General features: G+C 33.7%; 1 protein-coding gene and 1 pseudogene across 7 annotated transcripts in view; one reads left to right on the forward strand and one right to left on the reverse strand.

The window, feature by feature from the left end:
• The window catches only part of CDC27 (cell division cycle 27), a 48405-nt gene that overhangs the window by 414 nt on the left and 20521 nt on the right, over window positions 1-27470 (forward strand). For 4 of the 7 annotated variants that reach the window (XM_010981728.3, XM_031468820.2, XM_010981729.3 and 1 more), the window contains exons 2-10: window positions 8919-8994; window positions 9762-9909; window positions 11700-11825; window positions 17604-17701; window positions 18770-18924; window positions 19030-19241; window positions 20209-20323; window positions 22770-22885; window positions 27085-27184. In XM_010981728.3, coding sequence (XP_010980030.1) covers window positions 8919-8994; window positions 9762-9909; window positions 11700-11825; window positions 17604-17701; window positions 18770-18924; window positions 19030-19241; window positions 20209-20323; window positions 22770-22885; window positions 27085-27184 — 1146 coding nt within the window. Of the gene's footprint in view, window positions 1-8918; window positions 8995-9557; window positions 9599-9761; window positions 9910-11699; window positions 11826-17603; window positions 17702-18769; window positions 18925-19029; window positions 19242-20208; window positions 20324-22769; window positions 22886-27084; window positions 27185-27470 lie in introns of all 7 variants that reach the window. The other 3 variants (XM_064495700.1, XM_064495698.1, XM_064495699.1) reach the window with 1 other exon arrangement.
• Window positions 16066-16734, reverse strand: LOC135323178 (large ribosomal subunit protein uL22-like; annotated as a pseudogene).

Consider the following 27470-nt stretch of genomic DNA (forward strand, 5'->3'; position numbering starts at 1 on the left):
CAGTCCGGGGGCCTGGCCCCGGCCGGGATGAGGGATGAGGGGCCGAAAACTCGCTCCAGGTGTTCTCTTGCCTGAAGGATGATTGGAAAGCACATCTGATCAGAGCTTGTGCGATCTTCCTAGTGGTGGGATAAGTTTGCGGGGAGAGTGTTGGTTTTGTTTTTGTTTTATGTGAGAGGGTGGAGGAGGGTAGGGTCGGTCTTTTATAATACTAATTTATGTTTTGATAACAGACTTTCTAGCCCACGTTGCTTTTCTCGTTCAATAAATTTCCCCCTGGACAATGATCTGCGAAGACAACTCCAGAGGCCTAGGGCTGAGGTGCAAGCACCTATACAAGGGGAGGGGGTAGAAACGGCAAACTGGGTTTTTTCCATGACCTGTGATGGGGATCAAGAGTGTTTTATTGTGCATGTTTATAAGGCGTTCAGGAAATGAAAGACAAATAATGTTTTTTCCATCCATACCTCACCAAGATATGCTTTGACGCACAGAGCTCTGTTGGCATGGAAGAAACTCTATTGGATTTTAACTGTGTGATGCAGTGCCAAGTCATTTTCCCCCTGCCATCTGAAGAAACTGAATCTTTTGTCCATTGGGGATGGACCAGGTCTGGGAGACTTTGAACCCACCTTATGATCTTTAACTTGATTAGAAGAGTTGACCTCCATCACCTGCTGTCATTGAGTCATGGACTTATTTATTTTGAAGTTACAAAGCAAACCGATTTTAGAAATTATTTCATATGCCCTTAATAGGCCTGTGATACCAAATAGTTAAAATCAAATATTTTAATACATCACTCCTTCCATATTTCCTTGATTCTTCTTCAGAGGATGAAATACTAGTTTTTCCTAGTTGGCCTCTTCTCCAGCTCTTTACATATAGCTCTCTTAGGAAATTTACCTGTTTGTACATTATACTGGTGCTTTCAAAGCTATTTTTTCCATCCAAATTCCTCTTACTGGTAAAGTCCCTTTCAATTTTTTTTTTTTTTTGAGACCTAACATGAAATTGGAAGTTGCTATCTGTACCTTCTTAAATGGATAAGCAGATCACTCAAGTTGTTTAATTTGTTTTATATTTTTGTAATTTTGTCTTAATAATGATACATTTGCCTTCTCTGGCCCCAAAAGACCTCTAAAATGATAAACTAGTTTTGTTGCTAGCCTATAACTACTATTTAGTAACAATTTTAACTTATATAAAAGCATGAAGAAGAAAAGAAATATATAGCCTATTCCTTGGTTTCCTCGTTTTCCTTAAAGTACTCTTAGCAGTAATGAATTTAGGTATTTTTAAGGCTTAAAAGTCAACTTTGTCTTTTTTTTCCCCACACTGCCTTTGTTTATTAGATTTGGGGAGAGTGGTAAGAAGTTTTAGGATGAGAAGTTTGGTTGTAATTTATAGTATAAGAAGAAACCCTTCAAGAAGGGATCTGGAACAGTAGGAGGAACAAGCAACTTTGGCGAGTAAGTTGGAAAGGTGTTTCCTTTCTAGGGCTGTCTCACGGTTCGAGGTATTAATAGGCTTAGGAAGAAGTTAAAAGGAAAGATGAGAAGCTGTTTTTTGCTTTTTCTTTTTTAAAGTTTTAACATGGAATAGCCAGTTTGATATACCTTGTAAGCCTCAGTCTAAGTGGCTCCCACAAATTATCTGTCATAGAAAAGTGTGACTTTATATTTGAGTCTTTACAAAAATCTCTCATTATGAGGCAGGCATTCTGTCAATTATTTTATTTTTAATATAACTAGGGAAGACACAGTAGCCTAAATGATTTCAATCAGTGCTAATTTGGATGTTTATAAAATTCACTTGATGAAATTGATATTTAAAAAAGACATTTTATATAGATTTGTCAATTATGCCTGGGGGTAGGACTTCACAGTTAGAAGTGTTGGATGAAGTTGTAAACAAGCCTTGTAAATATCACCTTAATAAGCAGTATTGTAAGTGGGTGCTTTACATATATAATATCATTTTAGAGATCATTAGTGAAGGAATACTTTTGACTTGGGATAAGATGTACAGGGAAAGCATCTAACGTGGATTCAAGGGTGCCAATTTCAAATAACTTAGAATTGAAAGTGGTGTATTCAGGAAAATTGTGTTAGATGACAAAAAAAAAAAGACTTTAATAAAGTTGTTCTATTCAATGAGAGTAGAAAAAAATGAAATTCCTAAGTATATTTTATGACTTAAAAAATGTATGTAACTAAATTTATAAGTCAATAGGTATTTGACTATTTGATCTTTATTCAAAAAGTTTATATATTCAAGTTAGCTGAAACACATTTGTTTATGAAATTTTCTTTTGGAAAATAGCTTACCTTATATTTAGGTACAATATAGTATCTTGAAGACAGTGCTACATAGTGCCTAAACTGAGAGAAAGTCATTACAAATATATAATAATTCCTTTACAGACTAGTCCTGATATAGCACTTGTGCTTATGATCTATATAGAGAGAAAGCATGAGACAAATAATCACAAATTAATAATTATAAACTGTGATAAGAAGGGGATAATAAATAGGGTGTTAAGAGAGAGACCTAATAGGAGGGTCCTGATGTAAGTAGGTGTCAGGTTTGCAATTGGACTATCAAAGAAGGTACTGAAAAATAGCATTAAGTTCAGAAGCAGCCTCAATGAAAAAATCAAATTGCAAAGACTTCTGCACCTGCTATGTGCCAAGTACATATAAAAGACATTCTAAAGCCCTCTCTAAAAAGGATGTCAGGAAAGTTCTTTTTGAGCAAATAACACTGAAGTCAAGTTCTGAAGGTTGAGAAGGAAACAGTAATTTGAAGAGCGTTAAAAGCAGAGAAAACAGAATGTGCGAAGTCCCTAAGATATAGCAAAACTTGGCATTGGAAGAACTGAAAGGTCTGTGGCTGGAGTTGCATAGTAATGGAAGGCCATCACAAGGAGTTCAGTTTTCATTCTAAGTGTAATGGGGAATCATTGAAGAATTTTTAGCAGAGAGTTGACATGATCTGATGTAGATTTTAAGATCTCTTTGGCTACTGTATGTGAAAGGTCAGGGAGAAGGGAGGCATCAAAAGTAAAAGCAGTGTTAAGGTGAAGGTAACCTAGAAAAAAATGTTAACAGTGTAGTAGGAAAGAGTAGATAAATTCAAGAGCTGTTTTGGAGGTGGAACCAATGAGACATGGAAACTTATGGATGTGGGAAGATCAGGAACGACTGTCTGGATTTCATTTTGGGTGGTGCCATTTAATAAATGGAGAATTCTTTGAGGGGAGATAAATTTGTAGGAGGACAATTAAGAATTCTGTTGTAAACAAATTGAGTTGTTTACAAATATGTGAAACCAACCAGTAGAAATGTGGATACATAACCTCTAATCTTTTGAGGGGTCTAGTCTTGTTGAGTAGATAAGTATGCTTAACAGGATGAACTGGATAGTGTTACAAGTCAGCATGTATTTGATTGCACAGATAATAAATTCAGGAAAGAGATCCTTGTTGACTGGAAAAATGGGAAATGTTTCTTGAAGGAGTAGAACTTAAAGCTTTAGAAGGTACAAAGGATTTGAATTGGTAGAGAAGAGATAATACTCTTGACATGGAATGGCATGAGCAAAAGTTCAAAGTTGAGAATGGTGTTTAGGAACAAGAAAACTGTAAAATTCTAGCCTTGGCTAGAATGGGAGTTGAGAGCAGGAGATAAGGTTTTGCTAGCCAGGTAGAATCAGGTTGCAGGTGACTTAACTTTCCAGCTGAGGAGTTTAGATTTAATATGTTGGTAATAAATAGCCATTATAGGTTTTTGAACAGGAAAATTATGTAATGAAAGCACTGCTTTGGAAAAATTAATCTGGCACCACTGGGAAAAAAGGACAAAACAAGAGTTATGGAGGCATACAGGTTAGTGGAATAATCCAATTATATGGTAATATACACCAGGTTTCTCAATCTGGTCACTATTGATGTTTTGAACAAGCGAAATTCTTTGTTGTGGGGGGCGTTGTCCTGTGTATTGTAGAGTGGTTTTGCAGCATTCCCTGGCCTCTTCCTACTAAATACCCCCTCCATTTGTGACAACCAAAAATGCCCCCCATATATTACTAAATGTCCTTTGAGGGGCAAAATTGCTGAGATTGGCAACCACTGATGTAGACCTGAACTAAATTAGAGTTTTAGAAATTATATTGTAATATGTAATAGGAAAATTCCACAGTGATTTTTTTTCCCTCGTACCTTCTTATACTGTCCAAAGCTTTTACTATACATTTCTTTTATAGTCTAAAAGAAGGCAGCTCTTTTCTTTTTTGACAAAAACAGAAATGACACAAAACAATCTATGTGGTTACATTTAAATCTGAATTAATTGTGCAACGTACAGAGGTTTGTTTATGTTTAAAACAATATTTCATGTTTAAGAAGAATAAGCAAGGAATGAACTTTGCCATTTAATTTCTATGGTGTTGACTTAATTATATTTTAAATTAATGCAGCCTAGCACCAACCCATTAATTTAATCAATGAGATTTCTCTTTTAAACTTTTTTTTGGTTGGGTGGTAGTGTTGCTCTGTTTGACTTCATAACCTTTAGCAGTATTTCATCCATCTGGCTTTAATTTGTAGAACTCCTGAAGTGATGCACCAAGTGATACTCTTTCGGGGGCAGGTTTTCATCAGTAGTTGGGCAGTAGATGAAAAACCAGGGAGCTAATCTTAGCCCTGCCCGTCATCAACTACCAATTTGTAATGCCTTAGAGAGTAGTCCATTCCCCACTCCGTTCCCCAAAAGAGATACCATCACTCAGGAACTTAGATGTACTTGAGCAGATTGGTGGTGGAAGCTGTTATGGGGTTCTCTAAGTGGCAAGTTTTCTTCTGGAATATATGGGAGTTTTTGCTGGCTGCCTTCACTATCCTTTTCTGACCTTCTTTAAGAAGTGGTGATAAAGGATGATGTTTTTCTGAGCAAAATTTAGTTTAAAATCAGAAACAGAATGCTTGAATATGATACTTTTTTTTCTCTTTCATTTCAAAAAGCCAAAGAAACTCAAAATTCTAGGACTTTATGGCGATAGTATATATGTGCCAAATTTTCCCGGTGATCAGTAGTACTAAGGTAGCTGGTGAATCATTGTGTCTTTTGTGGCTTATATGTTACAAAATAAACAATCGTGGCCGATACGATGGAAGGTATTATATAATAGAAACTGAATTATATTTATTAAATTATTTATATTAAGAGCTGGAAAAGGAAAAGGTTTTAATTGCCTAATGTGTGCCAGTCGGTATATTAGGAGCACCATATATGTATCACTTCATTTAATCCACACAAGTCCAAGAAATGAGTTCCATTTTTCAGATGAGGAAATTGAAGCTGAGAAGAGTTCAGTAATTCCCCCAAAGTCACACCGCTGAAAATGCTGACATACAGATTTGGACATAGGTCTCCAACATCAAATCCTAGGTGTATTCTTTCTTCTCACCATGCTCTTTCAGTAGGTTCGTAGGAAATCTCTGTGTTTTATAAAAGAGTAATTAGGTGATAATTATTTGCGTTACAAAATAATTCTTCTTTGTACTACAGAGTTTCTTTCAATAGAGATTTCCAGAGATCTTTAAAAACCATTGGATATGTAAGAATACAGAAAAACTTAAGGCTAAGAAGACTAATATATAAAATGCTAACAGTGGGAGGACTGCCAGAAGTCAAAAGTCATTTGTTCACTCATTCAACATGTATTAGTTAAGCACATTAGAAAGTATGTAATAAATACATACTGGGAGTATAATAGCAAAAACAGATGTAGTCCCTACCTTTCTGGAATTTATATTAATTATAGTGAGGAAGACGTTACTCACATACTCTCCTAAATAAATGTAAAATTACATGAGAAGTATTACAAAGGAAAGGTACTTGGTGTTATTCTAGTGTGTAGGATGCCTAACCTCATCTGGGTGTCCTAGAAAAGCCTTCCCTGGGAAAGAAGTTCAAAGAATAACTGGAATTTGCATAGTTTGAAGGAAAGGAGTGTGCCAGGCAAAATGAACTGTATGTTTAAAGGACTTGTGTCAGGAGGATAACGTGGCAGGTTTGAAGAGCTGAAAGAAGGTCGTTGTGCTAGCCCAGAAAGCATGAGAGAACATGATACAGGATGAACTGAAGAGGTAGGCACCGTCTATGCCACACTGCCTTGTTTGGTGACTTTCATTTTTATTGGTAAGGACAATGAGGAGGCATTGACGGATTTTAGGCAAAGGGGTAATATGATCAGATATGATTTGTGAAAAGCTCATAAGGAGAGAATTGATCATAGGGAGGCCAAAGAAGACACTATTAAAGTAATCTGGGGAAAAAATGATCTGCATTTGAAAGTAAATGTTTATTCAATTTCTTCCATTTATTTTTACTGTAGTTGCTTAGTTTAAATGAGTATCATTTGGAAAGATGCCTATATTAGGCATAGTTCCAGAACCCCAGGTCATACATGGTCTGGTAGAACACCAGAAAGCCAGATCAGTTCTTTTGGGAGTTTAGAATTTAGCCACGCACTGTGCCAGGCTTATCTCAGAGGTGTTTTTATCCTTATTTTACAGATGACTAGAACTAATTGACTTGGTCATCTTGATTAGTAACTGTCAGAAGACCCTCTTTATCTGCCATGGATTAGGGTATGGAGATCATATTAAGCATTCAAGAAGTAATTGAGTCAAATTAGATTTGAATACCCTTTAGCTATTATTTTCTGAATGACTTTTTTTGAGTTATGCTGTCCAAATGTTGAAATTCTCTGAGGAAAACACTCATAGTATATTACATTACCTTTTATCTATCTCTCTGCTATGTTGTAGTATACAAGAAATGTAGGTTAGACCGCAGTTAGATTCTGTAGTATATTTAAAACCTGCTGTTATTATATTCACTTCTTGCCAGTACCACATATTTTGTTCTAAGGTTCAGCTCCCCAGCTGTTTGATAAGAAAAGAAAAGCACAGTGAATACAATGACAGTGACCAAATGGGTGCCTATAGAATAAGACCTGATTTATTCATAATTTCTAATTGTCACCAGAGACGTGAAAATTCAAAATGTTAAAGCTTTGTACAGGCCACCTGAAGAACTTGATTTTCTCAAGTTGGTTAAGTTTTTTATATTATTTGGTTTTTTTACTGAAATCAGAATCATATAGCAAATGAAGTAGATGCACAATAAATGTTTGCTGAGTGGATGAATGATGTGTTTTAAAGGTGGTAGGCAGAGTGGATACGGTGATAAGGCAAATGATCTAAGTACTGTGGAGGGAAGTATACAAAATGACCTAGGTTGTTATTAATCAGAAAAATCTGGATGTCTTCTAGGTATTTATAGATCACACCAGTAAGAGATTTTATTGCCCAAAAAACCTGATGTATTCCAACCCCTTGGTCAGATTGACTCTTATCACCTTACCAGATTCTTAGTTCCTTTACTTTTTAATGTTTTGCTTATTGTATCAAGGAAGAAACTTAATGTTGTATTAATGTTGTATTGTCAACATTAATGTTTTAATCATGTTAGTGAAGTTAATTATAGTAGGAATATCTTATATTTTATCTCCAGATTGGGTTACTAAAAGTTTATAGGTTAATAAATGGAAAATAGATTCAGAGTTCCAAAACAAATTCTCATTCAACGGTTTATTGAGCATTCACTATGTTTCAAGGCTGTTATCTAGGATAACCAGGGAAAAACTCGTTAAGTGGGATAACCAGGGAATTATAGAGCAAAATAGAATCTGGCTTTTGTCTGCAAGAAGTTGCAATCTAGTTAACCAAATAATATAACCAAATCTAATAAACAGCCTGAAATAAAAAAGTATAATCAAAATTGTGTAGAACCTCATAGGATGGATTAATTTATATTCCATGGGATAGATCAGTGAAGGTTTCAGGAAAGGAAGAGGAACGTGTAAGGTGAATTTTGAAAAAAGGATGGCTAAAATTTCAGGAGATAGAAGTTAAAGACAAAGGGCAGCCCAAATAGAGGGAAAGACTCTGAAGTATGAAAATATAGTGGATGTTTAGGAACCAGAGGAGGCTTTTTCTGGTTCTAGACTAAGCAACCAGTGAAATGTGAAAACAGAGCTGAAAAGGGGTGGTTAAAGCCTGATAGGATTTAAATGGTTTACTAAGGATTTTGTGCTTTATTCTGTAGATTTATTTTGTAAGCTTTCTGGGGCTATCCAAGAGGAATCATTAGAGAGTTTTGATCAGGGAAGAAGACATAATGATGATAATGATGATAGCAGCAACTAAAACTTACTAATTGTTAGGTGTGTGCTAGGAACCATTTTGTACTTTACTGGAGTCTTATGTTTTAAATGAAGAGACTAAGACTTAAGAGACCTTAAGTTATTTGCCCAAGACACAGACTGGGAAGTCATGGAACATAGATTTGAACCCAGGCCTCTCACTGTTGTCTTCTGTTCAGCAGTGATAATGTTTATGTTTGAGGAAGATAATTCTGGGACAGGATGGATTACATTACAACTTGTAGGCACATAGCAGGCACTCAGTAAATATTGAATGAATGAGTACTAGAGCCCTCTAGTTCAGAAAGCTTTATGACATAGATATTATTTAAGCTGGGTCTTGAGGGATGAGTAAATTATCAGGGGAGGTAGGTGAAGGAGCCCATGTTCCCCAGTGAAGGAAAAGGAAGTACAAAGACACAGAAGTCTAAAAGTCCATGCAGAGTTGAGGGAATAAATTCAGATATGTTAGGGTGTATACTGTGAAGAGCCATATCTACACATTATGGAGTTTGCACTGTGGGCATTGAGGTTTTATTTGTTAAATTAGGCATGTTGATTTAAGTATTATATGCAAGGCTCTGTGCTAAGAGTTACCTTGAAACTCTATATGTATATTTATGTTCTTTTTCTTCCACTTGCAGGCTGCTATATGGCAAGCACTAAACCACTATGCTTACAGAGATGCAGTTTTCCTCGCAGAACGACTGTATGCAGAAGGTTTGTAATCTATTCATTTCTATAGCTCCATTAAATAATAAAATATATGGAATTATGCCACTTCTTGACTGTAACAAGATCATGGGTATCACTTTTGTTTTATGGTTATGATTGACACTTGTTCATAAAAATTTTACCCAGTATCTCTGTAGCTCCCTTATATGCTACTTTCAATAACTGTATAGAGTTACTTCAGGTTTTACACTATGGTCTATGTAATCACGTTCCAATCTTTAGGTATTTTTTCCCAGGTTTTTTTTTATTAGCATCTATTCTGCTGCTTAGAGCATGGATTTTGAGTCTACAGCCTCATTACAAACCTTAACTGTGTCACTTAAATATGCACTAGTATACCTTGGGCAAGTTACTTGATGTCTGAGGGAAGTTCATAGTGATACAGGCCTTCCTGAAAAAATTAAAACGAGGTGTTTTACTGGTAGTCTATTTAGAGGTAGATGTGTGCATGTGTTTGCTTTGCTTAAGGATTTACAGAAACCTTTAAGGATTTACAGAAATCATGGATTTACCATGATTGTCTTCATTATTTCCTTGGTTCCTTGTAGGAAGAAGGTAATCAGGACCTGGGGAACTAACTTTTCTATCAGTGAAGTATTTCTCTTTAATTCAAATTTGAGTTAATAAATTTTTATATTAAATAACATACCTGATTCTTTTTTTTGTTGCTAAACTTGTTTATTGCCAGATAAACAAATTATCACTCAGCATACTAAATAATAGCCAATTTTTTTTTCCGTGTGTGTTCTTAGTACACTCAGAAGAAGCCTTGTTTCTACTGGCAACCTGTTATTACCGCTCAGGAAAGGCATATAAAGCATATAGACTCTTGAAAGGACACAGCTGTACTACACCACAATGTAAATACCTGCTTGCAAAGTGTTGTGTTGATCTCAGCAAGTAAGTTTCTAAATCTTTTCTGTCTAATTTTGTTCTATTTACACTGTAGAATTCTGGATAAAATTCTTTTGATGGATTAATAAACTCTGATTGATGCCCTTTCTCCCCTCTTTTGGTAGTAGAGATTTGTCTATTTCAGTAACTTTTGAAATGTTTACACTGTTGCCTATGGGCATTACTATTTTTGTTATAGAGAGATTTCATTGTTACAGTAATAGAATTTAACTCTGGAAAAACCTAATTTATAACTAATTCCTGTCATTTTCTAAAATGATCCCAAGTGTTACTTCTTTTCCTTTATTTTCATTGTTAGACAAATTGGAATAAGCCTAAAAACCTACTTACCAGTTCACCTGAGATTAATGCTCGCTTGTGTCTAGATAGTTGTGTAATTATTTGCCTGTCAAGATCATTTTTGGGAACCATTGCTCCTTTGAAACAAGAGGGGCAGATTCAGGAGAGTACTTCTTTTGCACATTACAATTAAACCAAGTCAGCTGTCCCTATTCTGAATCTGGAGGCAGCTAGAGATTGAGGTATTTATGTTCTGTCAAACTTTTGTGTGCTGTGAGAGATGGAAAAGATGAAATAATGGTTAAGTGACTAAACAGATAATTGTAAAAGTCTGTGTCTATATTTTAGTTTGTAAGTTTACAGTGAGAGGATACAAATAAGCTTCATAAAGTCTTCATAGTCTGATAAATAACTATTTTATTTGTCCAGTGTCTAATGGTGGACTTTTGAATTAAAGCTAGCTAAAGTATCTATAAAATTTCTGAGACATTTGTTATTGAATTATTTCTACTCCGAAGATTCTAATGTTAAATTATCTACTTATTTAATTTCTTAAAGCCAGTTCTTACATTGGACATTTTTATCCCATTTATAAATATTTATAATTTTTTAAAAGTCCTATTGATAGTAAAAGAACTTTGGATAGCACCTTTTATGTTTAGGATATACTATATAAACTCATAGAAAGATTAGATTTGTTATTACCAGAGGCAGAGGGTGGGAGGAGGCAGAATTGGATGAAAGTGGTCAAAACATAAAAACTTCCAGTTATAAGATAAGTAAGTACTAGGGATGTAATGTTTTCTACATGGTGATTTGGAAAAAAACTTTTTAAAACACAAACCATTATAGACTCTCACATGTTAAAAATATATAGTGAAATCAGACATTTTTTTTTTCCTTTGGGGAACATTTGTTATTTTCTGTATCAAGAAAACATGATTGACAAAAAAAGATGAAGTGCTATTCAAATTTCAATTGTAAACCTAAAAATAACTAAGGCCGTTAAGTATGCAAGTTTTAATTAAAATGTTAGTCTTGTTTAATTTGCTTGCAAATCCTATTTCAAGGAATTATAGAACTAAGAAGGACCACCACGTCTATTAATGAAAAACCATGCATTTTTTCCCCCCAGTATAATGGTTTTCCATTTCTTTTGACATGAGTAATGTGTATGTTGCTCAGACTAGATTTGTACATGCTGACTAAATTTTACTGGTTCCGTTTTAAAGGTAATACTGGAATTTTAAAATCATAAATTTCCAATTTCCCAAATGATTCTGAAAACATGTTTATTGTTATTCTAAAGGTACCATGAACTTTTTACTTTATCTCCATAGTAAGAGATACACTGATAATGAAGAATGTCTTTACATACAGTGCTTCTTATATTGACTTTTTTTTAATATGTACATTTGTGGAGTTTTTATTTTTTTATTTTCTTTTAATTGAAATATAGTTGATTTACAGTGTTGTGTTAAATTTGTGTTTTAAAGGCTTGCAGAAGGGGAACAGATCTTATCTGGTGGAGTGTTTAATAAGCAGAAAAGCCATGATGATATTGTTACTGAGTTTGGTGATTCAGCTTGCTTTACTCTTTCATTGTTGGGACATGTATATTGGTAAGTAAGAGTGATTAAAATCACCAGAAAATTGTTTCCAGGACTAGAATGCTTTGTGGTTTAAGAACAATATGTGTTGATCTATGTTTATGAAATAGCATAGCATTTGGCTGAGTAGTGTACAGTCTTAAAGTTTCATGACCTTGTTGAACCTGTAAAATAGTAGAGATGTTGATCCCGTTTATGACTGTCCAGTTGGCCTTAATGATAAATAGCTACAGCAGCAGTACGTAACGATTGAGTGCATATGTGGGTTTTGTTTTTGTTTTACCTTGGGTGAGGAGAATATCTTCATGTAATCCACCGAGAAAAAGAAGAAACGAGTGAAGTTTTTTGTCTAGTATTAAATATTACCACTGCTCCTTAGAAGGAGGCTTGAAAGCATGTTTCAGTAATAAAGAATAGCAGTTCCTATCTAGTATGTCATAATGAATTTGAGAAATTTCCTACAATGGTAGTTGAAATAATAGTGATTTTGGAAATAATTTTAAAATATGTTTACATTTATTTAAGTTTTTTAAAAGCAAGTGAGAGTGAATTCAGAGTTATAATAATATTCTCACTGAGTTTTATCCTGAAATACTCTGATTTGAGGAGTAGGAGGTGGAGATATAATTAGGTAACAAGAATGCCCATTGGAGGGCATCTCATGTGTAAATGACATCTGTTGCATATCATGGGAGAAATGATTGAGGATTGCTTGTGTGAAGAATTAGGTTAGCATCTGTTTTAAGACAAATTGAGGCTAGTTTGAATAGTAGTTTTTTAAAAACCTTGAAAATGTCTTTTTGAACAGAATAAATTATTTGGCTGAAATTTGGGGCTCATTTTCAGATGACATCACTCTTTTGAGAACAGGAGTAAGTAAAGATATAATACCAATATCTTCTTTTATCTTAATAGAAGGACTTGGAGTGATGAATTTAATTAATGCAAGTATGATTCTTCTTGTCACTTACTCAAAAAACTTTGAGATCCATCCTCTAGTATGGCTAGACACATACTTGGCACTAGAAATGTAAAGATAAATAACTCACCATTCTCCTCTCCCCACCAAAGATTTGTAATAGAATAGGAGGAGAGAAGCAGTAAATAAAAACTTTATAAACTTTTATCATCACAATTAAAGTGCTTTGATAAAATCTTAATAGTATTTTGTTCAAATGAGGGAATAATCAGTTCTATTTGGTTAAGAAGAAAGGTAAGATGGTAACTAGAAAAGACTTGATAGAAAAGATTTTGTTTCTTTAAAATTTTTTTCTTTCAGTTTTATTGCGATATAATTGACATACAGCACTGTATATATTTAAGGTGTACAGCATAATGATTTGATTTACATACGTCATGAAATGGTTATCACAGTAAGTTTTATAAACATCCACCACCTCATATAGATACAAAATTAAAGAATTAGACAAAAAATTTTTCCTTGTGATGAGAACTCTTAGGATTTGCTCTCTTAACAGCTTTCGTGTATAACTTACAGCAATGTTTATCATGCTGTACATTACATCCCGAGTACTTACTTATCTTATAACTGGAAGTTTGTATGTTTTGACCACTTTCATCCAATTCTCCCTCCTCCCACTCTCTGCCTCTGGTAACAAATCTAATCTTTCTATGAGTTCGTTTTGCTTCTTTGAATTCTCAATAATAAGAAAATTAGAAAATGGGTAAAATTCTTGAATGGACATGTCATCAAAGAGGGTATGTGGATGGTAAATAAGCATATGAAAAGATGTACCAAATCATTAGACATTAAGGAAAGGCATTTAAAAACTACCATGAGAAACTACTACATGCTTATTAAAATGGCTAAAATTAAAACTACTGACAATACCAAGTGCTGCTGAGGATGCAGAGCAACAGGATTTCTCATACATTGCTGGTGAGAATGATACTTGTACATGAAAGTTCATAACAGCTTTATTTGTAAAAAAGGCCCAAAATAGAATCAACTCAAATTCAATGAGTGAATGGATAACAAACTACATTCACATAGTGAACTACTACTCAGCAATAAAGAGGAAAAACAATTGATAAATATAATAACTTGGATGGATTTCAAGGACATTATGGCAAGTGAAAAAAGCCAATTTCAAAATTTTACATACTATAGGATTTCATTTATATAACATTATTGATGTAACACAATTCTTGTGATAGAGACAGATCAGTGGTTCTCAGAGGTTAGAGTTGGGGCAAGAGTGTGGCTATAACAAGGTAGTTGAAGGAATTTCTTTGCAATTTTGGAACAGTTCTATATCCTGATTGTAGTGGTAGTGACACAATAAAATTTCATAAAACTATACACAGACAAGTGAATGCATGTAAAAACTGCTGAAATTCAAATTAAGTATTGTACTACTGTCAATTTCCCAGTTTTGATAACTGTATTACAGTTGTGTCAGGTATTGTTTTTGAGGGAAGAATGGTGTAAGGGGTACATGGGAACTCTGTACTGTTTTGCAACTTTTATGTTAGTCTAAAATTATTTCAAAATAAATTTTAATAAAACAAAGGGAAGTCATTAAATCACCAAAATGCTGTTTGTATATTACTAATAATTTAAAAACAGGGTCACTAAAAGATTTTGAAGGTGCAGTTATATTAGGTTCTAACTATGAAGAAGAAAGGTTTACCCCTTTCTTCAGAGAAGTAAGGGTAGGTTATTTTTATTCATCATAAGGATTGAACGGTTAAGTATCCAGTAGGGTACAACCCTGCTCCAAAAACTGGTTTTTCATTTCAGCCATTACATACCTGTCTTGTGATCAAAGTTGCACCCAGTAATCCAGATATATACGTGTTGTAGTTTTGTAGCTGCCGTATTTTAATAGACACTTCATTGGTCTTTTTGTCTACAATAGCACATGAGACTTCCATCTTTAGGATGCAACTAAGTCTGGTTCATAGATTTACCTGTTTCTTCCCAGAACCATTTAAATAATTTTTTTACCCCAATTCTTTGGTAAACTCCTTTCTGAGTTACAGTAAAAATTAAAAAAATCCATCTAAAGTTGGAGCACTCCAAGCAGTTCAATTCTATTAAATCTTTTTTCCCTTTTTATCTCTCTACTGAATAATTAGAGATTCAGCTCCCATATTTGATTATTATAATTCTACCTCTAGCTTATTCCGCAGTTTGCTTTTAAGTTATTTATATATACTAGTATCTGTCCACATGCATGCACATGTGTGTCTAATCTCTTCTTAGCAGACATTGTGTTTTAAATTTCTTTTATGGTCTGTTAATCAGATCATAGCTTATTTTAAAAATCCACCTTGCCAACTTATCAAAGGTTTAAGAGAATTCACCTTTTGCTAATGTAAAAAGAAAATACGATTTAAATAATACTGGACACAAGAGGATTTTCATCACAAAAGGTCACCTCTTATACTTTCATGATTTTTTTTCTTAAATAGGTTGTTTTATCTTTGCTTAAATCAGTTTGTCTACCACTTTTCTGGCAATTTAAATAATTCATGCAGTCTACTCAGTGCAGTTTTAAAAATTATTAGTAAAAGTGTCTTTTATGTTACATTATACAAGCAAAGCAAGAGGACAGGCTATTGAAAACAGGAAAGAGATAATATTAAAATGAGAAATCTTTTTTTTAAAAATGAGAAATCTAATTTCCAGTCCTCAAGAAGCTTATAAACAATGGCAAGAGAGCACACATGAAAGATAAATAGGCAAAGTACAGTTAGTTATATAAGAGATGAGGGCTATATTGCATGAGTTAGTTTAGGTGAGCAGCAGTAAGAATTGTTGAAGCTTAGGATAATCTTCAAACATTGAAGTTTCCCTGTATTCTTTTCCTGGCTGTATGTTAAAAGTTCCCGAGCATTTATTTGCCACTTTCTACTCCTTGCAATTACTTTCAAAAAATACTATTTTTATGTCTTTTCTTTGTTTCCTATTTTTAAGTTACTCCTCTATCCATAGTAAATGATTATATCATTCTTGTGACAATTATTTTTCCTTTAAGAAATTTCATCTAAACAATTGTTAGGTATAGACTTTGATAAAACTTACTTACATTTTGTGATAGTCTGCTTCCTGCTCCTGCTCCTGCTCCCACTCTCTTCTTTGTTCATGTGTTTATTGGCTCAAATTAGGCAAATGTGGGAAGCTAGATATTCTTCAACTAGTGGTACTTTCTTGTCTTTATTACATTATTTATTCTAGTTTTCTACTCGCAAAATTTGGAAGTAAAGCACACTAACATCTAGTTACCTAAGGGGGTCTTCTTTCAGTTATCTGAGATATACAGTGTAAAAACAGATTATATATATATTTTTCACTTTTATTTGCATTTATTTTTTGCTGAATGTATTCCCAGGCCGTAAGTTTTTGTTTCTTCAGTTTCTTCTGGGATATCTTTTTCTTCTGTGCAACTTCCTCTTCTGGTTTAGGAATAATCTGCTCTTTTTCAGTAAGGATCATCTCAATGTGGCAGGGAGAGCTCATGTAAGGGTTGATCCAACCGTGAGCTCTGTTAAGTCCTGCGCTGCATCTCGGGAGCTTTGTTCACCTGGATGTGCTCAATGACGAGAGAATCTACATCTAACCCCTTAAGTTCAGCATTACTCTCTGCATTTTTCAGCATGTGCAGTAAAAATTCAGCACTCTTTTTGGGCCATCAGCCCTGCGTCCAGCCCCACTGTTTTGCCTGGGCACAGCTACCAACTCCACCATTGTAATGACGGAAAGGTACACATTGTCCTTCAGATACTTGGTGGCTTTTTGGATATACATACCCTTAATGGCCTGGGCAGTTTCACGAGTGTTCTTAAAGTGAACACAAAAATTTGAACCTCTTGATTTGCATGATTTGTGGGGTTTTCTGGGTCAAGTGAATAGCGAACCATTTTTAGAGGTCACCTCAGGCCACCTACCGGAAAAGGAAGATTATATATTTTAACTGGTAGTTTCATTCGAGGGTTGTCTTGAAAATGTTGGTTAGATGCCTTCTGGTCCTTTATAAAACCTTAGAGTTTTATAAGAACTCTTATATAGATACAGAATGGCTGTATCTTGATTTTTTTTCTGTTAGATAATGAAGAATTTCAACCTTAGAACAGGTAAATAGTATTTTTTAATCTGAAAGCTCGAAAAAGTCTCACTAAGCCTCACCCCCATCTTTCCTCCCATTTAAAAGCTAGGGAGGCAACAATTCTAATATTTTTCAGATTTTTTTCAAGTGTATAGGGCCCCAGGGATATTGTCTACATTCTAAATATAAGTCTTTATACATCTGATTTAGAAAGAAACATAAATTTTCCTTTTTGTTAAGAACCACCACCTTTTGTTAAAATAAAAACTCTTACCATTTATTTATTTTTTAATTCTTACCATTTAAATGTGCTATATTTAAAGTATTTAAGTCACTTTCAATATTACCATTGGGACTTATATTTAAAATTAAGAATAAGACTAACATTTGGGTATTTTCCATATCCCCTTCAGTAATTCTAATATCCAACAGTGAATTAAAAGTGATTATAATATTTAAGAAGACAGTGATAGCTTGTTTATTTTGCTAGCATTCCACTCAATTTGTGTTCTTTGCTTCTACCTGACTTGACTTGAACTGCCCTAAATAGTAGAGATTGGAGGATGGTAAGAAGGAGAAATTGATCATTTAGGGAAGGATGTAGAAGAGTACTCTCAGAACTTTTATAAGATTTACCTAATTTTCTAGATCAAACGTTTCTTTGTAATAGATGTTTTAGGTTTTGTAGCTTGTCTAATCTATTTGCTTGTCTTTACAGCAAGACAGATCGGCTTGCCAAAGGATCAGAATGTTACCAAAAGAGCCTTAGTTTAAATCCTTTCCTCTGGTCCCCCTTTGAGTCATTATGTGAAATAGGTATGTTTGTAGAGGTGGCTCGGGGAGGGTTTTCCCATTTCCTCTTCCTCTTTTTTTTACCCTGCTTAATTTTTAGAAGGTGATACAAATTATCCACAAGAAAAATATTTTTCAAAGCTAAGGGCTTTTAAAATTGAGAACATGAATATATTTCAGGAAAAACATAGCCTCTCTTGTCCTCTAGAATGAGTTGTGTTGTGAGTATAATACTAACCAAAATGAACAAAGACAAATACTGTATGATATCACTATATGTGGAATCTAAAAAATAACAACAAACTAGTGAATATAACAAAAAAGAAGCGGACTCAGATATAGAGAACAAACTAGTGGTTACCAGTGGAAAGGGGAAGGGGGGAGGAGCAGTAAGGATGGGGATTAAGAGGTACAAACAGGTATAATATAAGCTACTAGGATATATTGTGCTACATGGGGAATATAGCAAATATTTTATAGTAACTACAAATGGAATATAACCTTTAAAAAAATAAAAAATAAATAAAAAGAGGGGGGGAAATAGCTTTCTGAATAAGAAAAGAAATTAATACAATGCCCAGAGCAGAAACTGTTATATAAAATGAGACCTGGATAATATGGGAGAAGAGTTTCTCAGTATATATGCTCTAGGGTGGATGCGCATTTAAAATATTGTTGTGGTTAACACATGGTAAACTGACTATACTTCAATTAAAAAAATTATTTTGTCTATATACATGGAAGTGCTTTACTATGATTTCTACTGGGTTTCACCTCTCCACCCTTACTCCTTACCTTTAGCAAAATGAGATCCACTTTCTGCTTTAAAACAAACACAGAAATCTACGTTTTTCTGTGATTTATTATAAAGTCAGTATCATTGCAGGTTAGTTTATTTCCTAAATTTACAACTTTATCTTAGGAGTAACTTATAATAAATTGATGGATGAGCTTTTGGGAGATAAATCAGATTCACTGAAAAGGAAGAACTTTAAAACTCTGGATAAGACCTTATTTCCACTGATTTATGTATGCTTGAAAAAATTTAACCCTCATTTCCTTAGAGACAAACTTTTTTTTTCCCCTTCACAGGTGAAAAGCCAGATCCTGACCAAACATTTAAATTAACATCTTTACAGAACTTCAGCAACTGTCTGCCCAACTCTTGCACAACACTAGTATCTAATCATAGTTTATCTCACAGACAGCCTGAGACAGTTCTTACAGAAACACCCCAGGACACAATTGTAAGTGTATCAAACACTAGTGTTCAAAATACAATGAAAATGAAAAAGAATGATCCAAACTAAGTAATGTATTGTAAATGACATGGTAGAAATTTTCTGTTTCAGGAATTAAACAGACTGAATTTAGAATCTTCCAATTCAAAGTACTCCTTGAATACAGATTCCTCAGTGTCTTATATTGACTCAGCTGTAATTTCACCAGATACTGTCCCTCTTGGAACAGGAACTTCCATATTATCTAAACAGGTTCAAAATAAACCAAAAACTGGTCGAAGCTTATTAGGAGGGCCAGCTGCTCTTAGCCCATTAACCCCAAGGTAAGACAAAAAGATACTTTAAAATGTGCTGTACTAGTAAATGGTCTAATAATAATTCTTATTATTAGTAATACATATTAATATGAACAGCAACTTCTAAATCATTATGGAAATAGAGGCATTTAATAACTCAATAATGAACCTATTCCATTTTTAGAAAATGAAGTAAAAGAAATACAGTACCTGTGAGAAAAATTTAATATTAGATATTGGAGAAAATTTTAAAACTTGAAATATGCCTTATTCAGCTACTGTATGCATTAAAAGATATTTATGGCTGTGATTCAGTGAATAACTATGAACCTCTTAAAATACTGGAATTCTTAATGATATATTCAAAGTGACAGCAGTGGTTGTTGTTAATGTGCTATTTTCCAGAATGTGGAGGAAGGATTGATACCATATCAATTTGAACTATTTTGTCAAAATTATCAGAAATAAATGTATGTATAAATATAGGAATCCAACCCAGAGGATGCATATCCCAAAGAATCAAATTAAAAAATTATATGCTAGAACAGACTATGAATTGGGTCCCAGGGCCAGGTAGCTACTAAAATAGTATGACCATGAGATTATAAAACTCATTGAATCCACAGATGGATTCAGTACTCACTGGATACATTTTCTGCACAATATGGTCTAAATCCCATAAATTCCAAGATTTTGAAGTAATTTGATAATTTGGATCTTAGCTTGTACAAAGCCATTTTTCCTCATTCCTAATAAATCTGAGATCAGTAGTTGCTGCTCAATTTAGTTCCTTGTTTGACTTTTTTAAAAATTTTAATTTTGGTGGGTGGAATAGTCTACATTCACAACTTATATTTAATCTGCCCCTCAGATCCTCAATGCCCCCAAGACTGATTTGCCATTCTCTTCCTTTTAGACCTTCTAATTTAAGTATACTGCTGCTTTATATATGCCTTGATGACTTTTTGACACCTTGATTTCAACCTCTTCTCAGTTTTGGGATTTTGCCATTAGAAACCCCAAGTCCTGGAGATGGATCCTATTTACAAAACTACACTAATACATCTTCTGTAATTGACGTGCCATCCACCGGAGCCCCTTCAAAAAAGGTATTTTCCATGTAAAATACAGTTTTGGTACTGATGAAAGAAATTCACTTAAAACTCCACAATCTCTTAAAGGCAATTTTAGAAAAAATCTAACTTTATTTAATTGTTGTTGCCTTAGAGTTGTTGTTGATCTAAATGTAAAAGAAGGTCATCATTATCATAGCCTCCTGGTTATATAGTAGGAGACACCAAGCAGGTTGCTCTTCTAGCCACATAAATTTATAACTCACAAGTATAGTTTATTTCAGCATATAGCTAAATAAACATATTCAGATATTTACTTTTAATTTCCTTTTTTTTTTTTTACAAAATTTAGATTATTTCTGTCACTTTGAATGTAAATAACGGAAATGATACCTGCCATAGTTTTTACTTGTTTCCACCATATTTGTTTTTTAATTGTACTGATATTAACATGAAAAAAATTGATTCACATAAAGTCAGCTATTTCTGATAATAAAATCTTATGGTGGATCCTCATAAGTGTGGGGTAAATTTGAAGTAAATGTGGAGTAAAATGAAAAATACTTGACAGTATCCTTATGGTAAAATACTGCAGTAAGACTGAATTGCAGCTGCAACTCTTTTTATAATGTTCTTTTATAAAGTTCTGTGGCAGTAGAGGCCTCAGTCCCATTTATTTAAAACATATCTATGGTGCAAGGTATCTTATGAGAGAAATTAGGTTATGTATGCAAAATGCCTATTGCTGGGCTTAATAGATGTGTAAGAAATGGCAGCTAAATGAGTCATACTAGTATGTGAATGACTGATATAGCCCCTTTGCCCTCCTGGAGACATGTTTCTTCTTGTTGTTTTAGTTTTACTCTTTTACTCCTTAACTTCTTAGAGCCTGCAAAACTTTTTTCTATGATAGCTTCTTAATGAGTGATAATACCAGGAGTGGTAAAAAGGAACTACAAAGTAGTTAACGTGTGGATTATTTTAAATCTGACTTTTGTTTTAAGTTGTCAGTACTACCTGCTGTTGTATGATGAGAGTGAAACATAACGTGGAAATTAGTTTATTACAGTAGTGAGAAGGCAGAGTAGGATTGTAGTTAGCATTCCAGGTGAAGTAGGGCCAAGACCAAGTGAGTCAGAGCAATTAAGGACAAGTTAGGCAGTGAACAGGTACCTGATTTCAGTGCCCAAATAATAAAAGCCACTTCTTGTCTCAACCTCCTCTGCCCCTTTTCTCTTCTTGGTCTATTACAAAACATTCCTAAAAAAGAATATACTTCTAGGTCTGCCTGCGATATCAACTAAAAATGTCAGACCGAGTAGTGAGTTCAGTAGATAGTTCTTTGTTAAATAAGAAAGGGCCAGAATTGACTTTTAAGTTTTGTCCTTTGTGTGAATGTAGAGGTCTTAGTCTGGAGAAGGAGGAGGAGGAAGGCTTGATAGTTAGTCATAGAGGAGAGAATATGGCCAGGTGATAGAAATAATAATTAAAGGGTTAAAATGGCCAGGCTCTTCTAGGGAAAGAGTAGCTAAGAAACTTAAAACACTGGAAGAAAGAGGGGCCGGCTAATGAAGTGGCAGGGCATATAATCAAGATACTGTACTATTTTGGAAATTATACAAAGCTTCAAAAGGAGGACATGATCAATGATGTTAAATGTGCAGAAAAGGCCAAAATAAGGCTTTCATATATGGTGAGAAAATGATTATTAGCAATTATTTGTAATGTGCAGTCTGAGAATTACATACAGTGGCTATCAAAGTAACAGTAAGTTTTGGAGAAATTTATTTGATAGTAAAAAATTTTTTATAAATATCTACTGACAATAGTCATAGATCACTTTATAAAAGCGAAGTGACAAAAATAAATAGAAATAAGTTGATAAATTAGAGAAGATAGAAGGGGTAAGCAGAGACCAGTTAATGGAAGATTGACCACACCAGAAAGAAATACTTACTAATTCTAAGAGCAATATTCTTAGAATTTCAAAAATAATTGATTTAAAAAAAAATCTACTCCTCTGAACTTCTGTAGAACCATTTTTATACTAAGTGCCAAAGGAGGGGGATATAAAATCTTACTATATTATTATTACTTTTTTATGTATATGGAGTTAGATTATAAATCTTGAGAATAGTAGCTGTCTTAAAATTCTTTAGCACTTAGCCCCAGCTAGAGAAGATATATAATAAATGGCTTGTAGGAATTTTGAGCCTTTCCTTGGAAACTAAAGCAAAAGATGAGAATATAGTATAAAGGTAAAAAAACTGAGGAAAATATGAGGAAATAGGCTAATCTTCATTCTAATACAATTTTAATAATTAAAGTGACAAATAATGACATTAATAATTTGTGTTCTCAAATGACAGGATATATTATGAAATCTTGCATTGGGAAAATGTAGATGGGCACATCATGATGTCTTTTGTCATTTACGGTAAAATTTATAATTCACAAACCTTAGACTTTTTGTGTTTTACAGTCTGTTGCCAGAATCGGCCAAACTGGAACAAAGTCTGTCTTCTCACAAAGTGGAAATAGTCGAGAGGTAACTCCAATTCTTGTTGCACAAACACAAAGTTCTGGCCCACAAACAAGGTATTTATCCTGGGGTTATTATTTGTTATCATTCAGCTTTTCTTGCTCTAAAATATGATTATAATTCTTCAATTTAGACAGGTTTTGACTGTCCCAAGAATTCTTGAATGACTATTCTAAATTTTGATTATGTTAAATTTGAAATTTCTAACTTACTGGAAAAATAGTTTAATTTTTAGTTGAGTATTATAATACAAACCAAGGCAAAAGTTAGGTAAAATATCTTTTTATTCTAATTGCCTCATGAACTTGTTTAAACTAGATATTCTGAGCACTCCTCTAAAATAATTTTCTTCTAATTTACATGACCTTGTTCACTGGTGTACAGATAGATTACTCTCCCTTCCCCTATTATGCATTTCTATACATAGATCGTAACGTTAATCTTCCAGTAAATCTTCAAATAATAAATCCATTTCCACACAGAAATGGTGTTAAATAGGATTTCTTTTCCTGTTCAAGGACTTAAAAATAAATTATAGCTAATATTTTAAGATAAAGATACAACTCTGTCTCCTAAAATAGTGAACATGTATTATAAGTCTTAAAACAGACACACATGTGCGTATACTTGGACTATATAGAAAGCCTCAATGTTTCTTAAAATGCCAGGATGGTAAGTCTCATCGTGAGTGCCAGCTCACAGACAGGTGGCAGTGATTGCCTGGGACTCAGTTATGAGAATAAGCCTGAAGCCTCCTGCAGAACAACATTATGCAGGCCAAGTATATGCCATTCCTAAACATAAACATAATTTACTGAATTATACATTTCACTTAAAATTAAACATATATACTAACTGTAATGAGCATTATTAATAATTTTATGTTCTTTGTATTATTGATTCTATTTTATCTTTTTTTTTTAATTGAGGTATAGTTGATTACAGCATTTTATTTTCTTTATTGCCTTGTCTGTTTCCTACAGCTGCTATAACAAAGTAATAAACTGAGTGGCTTAAAACCACAGAAATTTATTCACTCACAGTTCTAGAAGCTACAATCCAAAATTAAGATGTTGACAGGGTCATTCTTCCTCTGAAGCTGCTAGGGGAGGATCCTTATCTCTTCCAGCTTCTGGTAGCCCTAGGAATTCCTTATTTTGTGGTAGTACAACTCAGTATCTGCCTCTGTCTGCTCATGGCCATCTTCCCTGTGTGCCTCTGTAGTCTAATTTCCTTGTTCTTGTTAGGACATCAGTCATATAGAATTAGGGCCCACCCTAACGACCTTGTATTAACTTGATTACTTTTATAAAAACCGTATTTCCCAAAAAGGTCACATTCATAGTACCGGGGTTTAGGGTTTCAACGTATCTGCTTGGGAGATACAGTTCAATCCATAACATTGCCTTATTAACAATTATTCTTTATTTTATCTTTTTAGAGGTTGTTTTAGGGTTTATGTTACGCATTTTAAGTTATCAAAGTCTACCTTCAAGTAATACTATACCCCATCACCTTTAGTATAAAACCTTATAACAGTATATTTTCATGCTCCTTTCTCAGTCTCAATGCTATTGCTGTCATATATTTTACTTGTACATAGTGCCTTGTTGTATTTTCTGCCCTAAATAGTTATCTTTCATAGAGATTTTTTTTTTTAATGAGAAAAAGAAGTCTCTTTTATATATACCCATATATTTACTGTTTCTGGTGCTCTGTTTCTTTCTGTAGATTCAAATTTCAGTTTGGTATTTTTTCCTTCATCTTGAAAGACTTCTAACATTTCTTGTAGTTCAGGTTTTTTGGTAATGAATTTTTTCAGCCTTAGTATGACAGAAGAAAGTTTTGATTTCACCATTTTTATTTTTGAAAGATACTTTCACTGGATATAAAATTCTAGTTGACAGGTTTTTGTTGTTGTTGTTGTTGTTTTTTAAAAGATGTTACTTTACTATCTTCCGGCTTGCCTTGTTTCTGACGAGAAGTCTGTTGTCATCCTCATTTTTGTTTCTCTAAATATGTGGTCTCTTTTCTCTGACTCTTAAAGTTTTCTCTTTATCACTGGTATTAAGCCATTTGAGTATGATGTGCTCTAGTGTGTTTTCTTCTTTTTTGGCCTTCAGATTCAGTGAGCTCCTTGATTCTATGAGTTTATAGTTTTAATCAAATTTAGCTAATTTTTGGCCATTATTTTTGCAAATATTTTCCCTGTCCATGTCCCTCTCTCTCATTCTGGGACTCCAAGAACACGTATATTAGACTGTTTAAAGTTGTTCCACAGTTCACTAATACTCAGTTCATTTATCTCACGCATTCTATTTTTCATCTCTGGAAGTTTGATTTGATTCTCCCCCTAAAGTGTCCCTGCTTTCTTCTACCTTTTTGAGCATATGGAACTATATTTATAATAGCTCTTTTAATGACCTTATCTACTAAATCTTACTGTGTCATTTCTGGGTCTGTTTATGGATTGATTTTTTTTTCCTCTTCAGTTATATTTTTCTACTTCTTTGTATGCCAAGTATTTTTTTTGAATGGATGACGATTACTAGAAATTTTACATGGTTGAGCGCTAGACGACTTTTTTGTATTCGTTTAAGTATTTTCTAAGTTTTGTTCTGGGATGCAATTAAGTTACTTGTTGACAGCTTGATCCTTTCAGGTTTTGCTTTTAGTTTTGTTAGGTGGGACAATAGCAAACTTTAGTCTGGACTAGTTTTGCCCCACTTTAAGTACTCAATGGCCTGTTTAGTATGACCTTTCTTCATTCTGGCTATTGAAAATGTGAGCTATTCCCACTCCCAGGTGAGCTCCAAGAATTATTCTGCCTGTTCCTTTTAAGTAGTTCTTTTGGTAGATTCAGGTAGTTTCCTCACTGCAGTATTAAAAGCAGTTCTGATGCTAAATATCCAGACGAGGCATAGACTGCAGGCTATGGTCACAATCCTAAGACTCATCAAATCTTGTTGACTGTAGTAACAAGCTCAAGAGTTCTCCAGGCCACTCATACTTCTGACCAACTAGAAATTTCCTGACAAGAAATTTGAGGGTTCATGCTTGTCCCTTAGGTTTAATAATTTGCTAGAACAATTTACAGTATCTGGGAAAGTGCAATACTTATAGTTTTATTAACATAATGATGGATACATGTCATTATACATTTTTCCAAACCCATAGAATGTACAAAACCAGGAGTGACCTCTAAGGTAAACTATAGGTTTTGGATGGTTATCAATGAATGACAATGTGATAGTCAATGTAAGTTCATTGACTAACAATAGTAGCACTCTGGTGGGATGTTGGTAATAGGGGAGGCTATGCATGTGTGGGGAAAGAGTGTATGGGAACTCGCTGGACTTTCCCCTCAATTTTGCTGTAACCCTTAAACTGCTCTTAAAAAATAGTCTTAATTAAAAAAATTATCATTAAAAAAAATGAATTGGTCAACCCAAATGACCTCACTTGTTGAAATCTCTATATTGATAGTCTGTCTTTGAAAGGATTAAGGACTGCCTATGCATTCTTTATTCACTGGTCACCTTCTTTTTTATTCTCAGGAGTCTCTTTGACCCAATCTTGGGTAATTAGTAGGATTTCCCATAAGCTGTATAAACTGTAAATAGTTTAGTCCATAGACTTACTCACTCTTGATTACATAATTTTAGGTTTTAAATATGCTTGCTTTCTAAGAATAGAATCCTTGTATCTTAAGGTTTGCCTTTAAAGTTAAAAAAAAAATGTATCCAAGTGATTATTAGACTTCTTTTGCTCTAAATGGAATAATCCCTTGATGTGGCTGTTTGAATTTACAGGCTAATAACTTCTCAAGTATCAATTGTTCTAGTGGTATTTATTTGTTGGCAAGTATCCAACACTTAGACTATCCATGTGCAACCAGCTTTTTCTTTTTTCTCTAACTTGCTGTAGTTGCAAAGGAGGGCAAGAGGTAATTGATTCATAGCTGTGTTTACTATTTATTGACCCAGAATTTTTGTGTGGATTGTTTTAAGTTCAAATTAGCAATTTCAGATAGAGTAAATATGTGTGCTATAATTTTTATCATTTTATGGTAATGATACAAATAGTTTTTTAAATACGAGTTTTTATAGAGGGATGAGAAAAGAACTGACGAAACTCATCAACTTTAGAATGCAAACATGTTGCATGCATATTTTGTAATATACCTGAATTGAAACAATAGTTAATGGTCATAAACTGAGGGGTTTTTTAATGTCAACTTTTATAATTTTTTTAGTACAACACCTCAGGTATTGAGCCCCACTATCACATCTCCCCCAAATGCACTGCCTCGAAGAAGTTCACGACTTTTTACTAGTGACAGCTCTACAACCAAGGTAATTTAAAGATTTCTGTATGTCCCATTTACTTATTCTTCCTCCCCTCTAAAATTTTGTTCATTGATAACTCAGTTCCTAATGAATATGTTAGACTATATAAAAACTTTTTAATGATTTTTAATTTGGAGGGCCATTTATAACATTAATAAATTTTCTTTGTCCTTTAATAAATATTTTATGACATTGTTGAGATAACAAAATTATAATGATGGAGAACAGATCAATGGTTTTTAGGAGTTATGACTGAGGGAAGGATGTGACTGTTAAAGCATGGCACAAGGGA

This window comes from Camelus dromedarius, chromosome 16 (assembly GCF_036321535.1).
Source record: "Camelus dromedarius isolate mCamDro1 chromosome 16, mCamDro1.pat, whole genome shotgun sequence".
Lineage (NCBI taxonomy): Eukaryota > Metazoa > Chordata > Mammalia > Artiodactyla > Camelidae > Camelus > Camelus dromedarius.